General features: G+C 31.5%; 1 protein-coding gene across 1 annotated transcript; it reads right to left on the bottom strand.

Moving 5' to 3' along the window:
* Nucleotides 1–329: 329 nt before the first annotated feature.
* On the bottom strand, nucleotides 330–4,008 carry LOC116111901 (alpha-dioxygenase 1-like). The gene is made up of 10 exons (XM_031398065.1): nucleotides 3,851–4,008; nucleotides 3,385–3,648; nucleotides 2,533–2,682; nucleotides 2,258–2,391; nucleotides 1,925–2,138; nucleotides 1,686–1,831; nucleotides 1,346–1,573; nucleotides 1,054–1,256; nucleotides 708–951; nucleotides 330–618 (listed from the first exon to the last, which is right to left on the bottom strand). Exons 1-10 carry the CDS (start codon nucleotides 3,971–3,973, stop codon nucleotides 393–395), a joined length of 1,932 nt encoding a protein of 643 aa, XP_031253925.1. The 5' UTR covers nucleotides 3,974–4,008; the 3' UTR covers nucleotides 330–392.
* Nucleotides 4,009–5,771: the final 1,763 nt, after the last annotated feature.

The following is a 5,771-nucleotide window of genomic DNA, read 5'->3' as shown; positions in this document are numbered from 1 at the left end:
TAGTGTTTTGCATCAAGCCTTCATAAATAATGGCTTCTAAGGGTTACTTTGAGTTCAATAACAAGAGGGACAGGGTATCAAAAACATCTATTGGACTCTTTTGAAATATTATATCCAGGAGACACCACCGATATAAATTAATTATCTAAAAGATTAAAATGCGAACCAACATTACCAAGAGAATTAATTTGCAACACTAATTAAAACTTAATTCAATTAATTAACTTTTAAATTTGTTTAAACGAATACAACACGAATTAAATTTTTATACGAGAAAACAATAGCAAATAGGTTTTACAAGATGCTTTAAATACATTAATACACATTCATAATAAACACATTTTTTATTGAGAAAAAAAAATTAATTATTAATTACACTTAGATATTAAGCTTCACTGTGGCAGACGAAGATAGAGAGGAATGGGGTTAAGAGCATTTGGAGCTGAGTCCCAAACAGAAAATGCACTCGTTGAGTTCATCCATTTCTTTGTAATTTCCGGATAATGGCGGTCTAATACATCTTTAAGGCTCTCTGTCGTATTCACCCATTGTAGTCCTTTCTTTGTGTACGTCTCTTCATTGAAATTGCTTGTAAAAAACCTGTCAGCTTCGAGTCTCCTGTAACACCAAATCACACGTTCCAAATTTAGTCTCGTGAGGAATAATTCATATTACAGAAGGAAATTTTAGTTTTTGTTTTCTTTTACCTGGAAGCCATCAGTAGGAAAATTACAAAAGCAGTCTCACTAATGGCGAAACCATTGATCTTTTTCTCAGCCATAAGACCGACTAGCAGATCAAGCTCTTCAACATCATCACCGTAAACTTCATGGAGCACTTGAATTTTTTCCTTATCCGTCGTTAGATCTTCCCATTTAGAGATAGGAATCAATAGTAAGGCCCTCCGGAACTCGTTGTATCTCGCAACTTTTCTCTCCCTGTCTCTGTAAACTGCCATTATACAACAATTCGATTGTCAGCTCTGCTCCAAGTTACATAGAGATAAAATCAAAATCAAATGAAGGGGTAAGAGCAGTGATATAATAATTTTACCTTCAAGAGCTGCTAGGTCTACATGGTCAGCCCTCTCTGTGCCGTCCACATTTTGTGGTATAAGATCCCTGAGCCACAGAGGATAGTTCCAAAGCTCTAAGGCGCCAGAAGCTTGGTGACCCATTGAAACCATTTGCTTTTCGAATCCAATTTCTGATAAGGCTGTTTCTCCCTTAAGCCCAATCAAATTTGCCATAGGTACCCTTCGGACAAGCGAATATTATATTAGAAAAAGTATAGACTATGAATAAATGAAAAAGAGCAGATGGAATCAGTAACTTCTAGGCCATACTTTTCAATCAATGGAGGAGACTTGTTAGCTCCTGGTGCAGCCGTGACATCCCTGAGATCAAGATTGTCTGGCAGAAGAGAGTGCATCCGATAAACGCCAACAAACTCCTCAGTCAATGAATATGGAACACCGTGATTTTCAGGCTTCTTTAAGCCAATGAAACCACTTAATATGGATCCCCCAACATGTCCAAATGTGTCCTTAAATTTCTTTCCCAATAATCCATACCTGAAATACATTGATACAGAATCAAAATATGATCAGCCATTAAACTCATTCATATATATATACATATGTATGTATCTTGATCAGAAACGTAAAGAATTATTAATTTATCTACCAGTTGGCACGCATCCCTGCAAGTAAAGTATCAGTTTTGAGGAGCTCCACTGTCCAATCAATTGTATGGATCTTTGCAATCACAGCTGAAGTTACTAGCCTTGCATGGCGATATAGTTTTTCATCTTCCAGATCAGGATATTCCTTCTGAGAAAATCCAAAGTAAATAGCAGTATTTAAGTTTTAAGTTCAATTAAATCCATATATAAGTTCATTTAGATTAACTAAAAGCAAACGTACCTTGAGGGCGTCACAAACTGCGTTGTGTTCTTTAACAAAAAGAGCCTGTAATGTTGAGACACCTGCCCAACTATTACGAACATCTCCTGTCACAGCAATTCCATTTTCATCATGAAGAAGAAGGCCATCTTTTGATATTTTAAGCTTCCCGTCTTTATAAGTCCTCACTTTCTGCAATCTCTCGGCGTTGCTTCCATATACAGCACTTCCATCCCTTCAAGTTCACAATAATTAATTAATTATTTTATTTTTAGGTGAATAACAACACAATTCTCTTTATATATATATCTCGGGCCTATTCAATAAAATTTTAAAAATTCATAAAGTTCTTACCACCAATGTGTTCGAATATTTAAATGACCGCTTTTGATTTCAGAAGAGCCCGTTCGAACTTCCTTTGTCTTATAGAACCTGAAAGCACTAAGAGGGCATTGGCTTGCAACTTCTTTGGGTGCAATCAGCTCAGTCTGCAATTATTATTGCCAAACAAAATTAATTATTTACTCTTTTCTTTTTGTAATTTCTTTCAAAATTATAAAAGAAAATAATAATTATCAAATTTCCAAATTGAAGAAGTATATTTTGCAAAATACAAATTAATTAATTACCTGATTAGTATCCTCCATGTGGTCAATCCAATCATGTATCATAAACTGAATCCAAGAGGCTGCTATCATGTTGAATTGCTTTCCTGTGTCTACGAAACTTCTTCGTGCTAGAAGTTTTGTGGCAACCACCATTGGATCTGGTTTCCGTAGCTGAAAAGTTTGTGATTAAACTCAAGTTAATATTGGGAACCAGATCTATAAGAAATTAATATGTGTTTTACAGAAGAAATAAAATATTTTAGTTTATTAATTCCCAAGATCAACTAAAATCATACAAAATAATTTTGCGAAATCTTGTTATCAAAACAAATCCAAAATTTAAAATATTTTAGTAGTAGATTGAATTTCCGTTTTAACTGAATTTAATTAAGACTAATGCTATTATTTGTCATATATGATCAATTTTATTGACTTAATTAGTTTAGTTAACATATAAGAAGCATATATACACTTCAATAGGGGTTCAAAAATTTATTATGAGACTTTTCTTGAAATATAAATTAATTAAAGTCTTTACAAACATCACTAAATTCATAATATACTAATGCAGAATTTCATAAAATTTATCGAAAATCTCTCCACAAATTATAATATTGAAAAGTCACAGACAAATCATTAATTTTATGATATTATGCAAATTATTAAATTACAATTATTTAACTAGATAATATATATATATATAACAGCACCATCAAGGATTCATCATTAGTAATTGCCATTTGAATTAAATTATATACGTGAGAAGTTGGTGAGGAGTAGGTATATGATGAATCCTTTAGCTTTTGACTTAATTTTTTTTTATTCAAGTAGTGGTGAAATTGCATACTATGATGAGACAAAAAGAAATACCACCTCGTTGTCCTGATCAACAGGGAGAATATTCCTGCCAAAGAAAGTTCCCTGGCTGCCGGCACTTCCATTGAAGGGGTCATTAAGTTCTCCAGCCGCCGTCCTGAAAGTAATATCAGCAGGATGAAACCTTCCACCAACTGGAGTTTTACCAACGTTGAATAAGTTGTATTGCTGGTGAAGGTGTCGACGTAGTCCTAGATAAGATAGACCTAAGAACACAGGTAAACGAGGCCATATTCCCCACTTATCAATGGAGTGCACAATCTGCATGAAAACGGTATTTAACAGCAAAAATGTTAATCAACTAATCAAAAAGGGCTAAAAAAACACGTCTATTATAGAGGCAATATCGCTGAGGTTTGCTTCTATTTCGAATACACCATTATAGAGTCAAATTTGATCAAAATTATGTCTAAAGACACATACTAAAAGAAATTTCAATAAGGAGATTGGAAATATATATTACAAGGAAGATGAATTTATCTAGGAGAGTCATTCGGGAGACGATGCCATGGAAATCTTTGTGGATGAAATGATAGAGAGGCATGCTGAAGAGAGACTTGATGAAATCCATTACTTGAGCTAACATAAAAATAATTGCTTAGATACTCTTTGAAAATCTAGTGTTCATGTGAATATATATATATAGGCGCATGCAATGCAAGACTCCAAAAGAAATTAGGCGGCCCACGTGAAAAATTTATAATATGTAAAGGATGACGGGAAAATATTCCAGTGGCTGTATGAATAGTTGAAACTATTTTGAAGCTTTGTGTCGTGCTGAATGATCGAAGCCGACTTTGTCAAGATGCATTTGTGAAACGATGATTTTTAAAGTGATAACATTCTTCTAAAAAAAGGATTTTAATTTTTAGGAGGATAAATAATCGTTTTAATATATATACGTAATTATTAGATGTAAATAATTAAACAATTAATCTTATATTATTGGATAATGATACCACCGATCCCGTCTAATCTTACATTTTTCTTCGTAAACAAAACAGGGACATGGGAAATCGTTAAAAATGCTCAAATTGAATAGAATAAAAAATTATATCCTCTTTAAAAATAATGATCGAAAAGAGACGATTGAAAAGAAGACAAGGAAATGACGGAGAAATATGTTAATTAAGTTTATCCAAAATGTTACCTGGAGGAGTGGTTAATTAAACCATATAGTCAGGTCAACTAAGTACTGCTCCCAAATTCATAAACAAATTAAAGTTGGGTTTCATTATTTCGAAGAACACACATCTGGAACAAGAAATTAAAAACACGTCACGGATAATTGCTACAAGTTAAAGATGAGTTTGATCATCCTGCACTGGAACTGGATGTACACCTCAAAAATATTACGATTGAGTTGGGATTAATTACTTAAAAATAATGAAACACTGGATGTGGAAGGAAGTTACAGAAGGTTTAGTTAATTATCTTTACTGTTGTGATATCAGAAGCAACCACATCTGATGTGTCAGTGAAATTAAATAATCTATAAGAAGAAGTTGGAAGATATATATTTGTTTAACTTTATTTTTCAAGTTAACTGGAGTGCTTTTTCAACAATAATAATATGTTTGATAAAATTAATTTTTTAAGTGTTTATGTTTAATAATTATAAGAATATATTTATCTGTTGATTAATTGTCATTAATATTAAATTAAAAACTATATTATTACTAATTTATTTTCGTTAGTTAATAGTATAAACAAATAATACACAGATCACAAAACTTTATTCATTTATTAATTATCTAAGTAATTTTTTATCATCAGTATAATAATATTTATATATTTCGATAAGAATAAATAAAGTTATTATCAAAAATTTGTTCTTATTCAATACTAAATCAAATACAAGATTAGTACTATATAAAATACATTTATACAATCAAATTTGAGTAGTCCAATACAATCTCAAAAAATCAATTTAGTGTGCCTTTGAAATTGTTGTAGCTTAAGAAATAATCAATTAACTTTTAAGCTATAACAATAGAAGTGTTTTGTAAACAGCCTTTAAAAACTGATTAAGTTTTAACTGATTATATAATAATTAATTTTATAAAAAGATTTTAAAAACTACCATTTCAACATCAAATTATTTCTAAAGCTGATTTTACATTGTAAAAGGTCAAATATATCCGTACATAATTATTCAAATTACAAAATAAACTTGAATCAACATTTTATATATTAAAGAAATAATTTTGTAATTTATTTATGAATTAAAAAAATATAGAAATGAAAGTGGGCTGGCGGTGGTGAATTGCAATTGATTGGTCCTATCGAGACCAAAATTTCCGATCTACCGGAATCCTGTGAAGGCACTAGATTCCAAAGCCTATTTTGGTCTTAGGAAGTGGTGAAAATTCAGCCGTCTTTCT

Source organism: Pistacia vera, unplaced genomic scaffold, assembly GCF_008641045.1.
Source record: "Pistacia vera cultivar Batoury unplaced genomic scaffold, PisVer_v2 Contig653, whole genome shotgun sequence".
Taxonomy (NCBI): Eukaryota; Viridiplantae; Streptophyta; class Magnoliopsida; order Sapindales; family Anacardiaceae; genus Pistacia; species Pistacia vera.
Note: the sequence above shows the minus strand (reverse complement) of the source record. Positions and strands in the feature narration are given on the sequence as shown.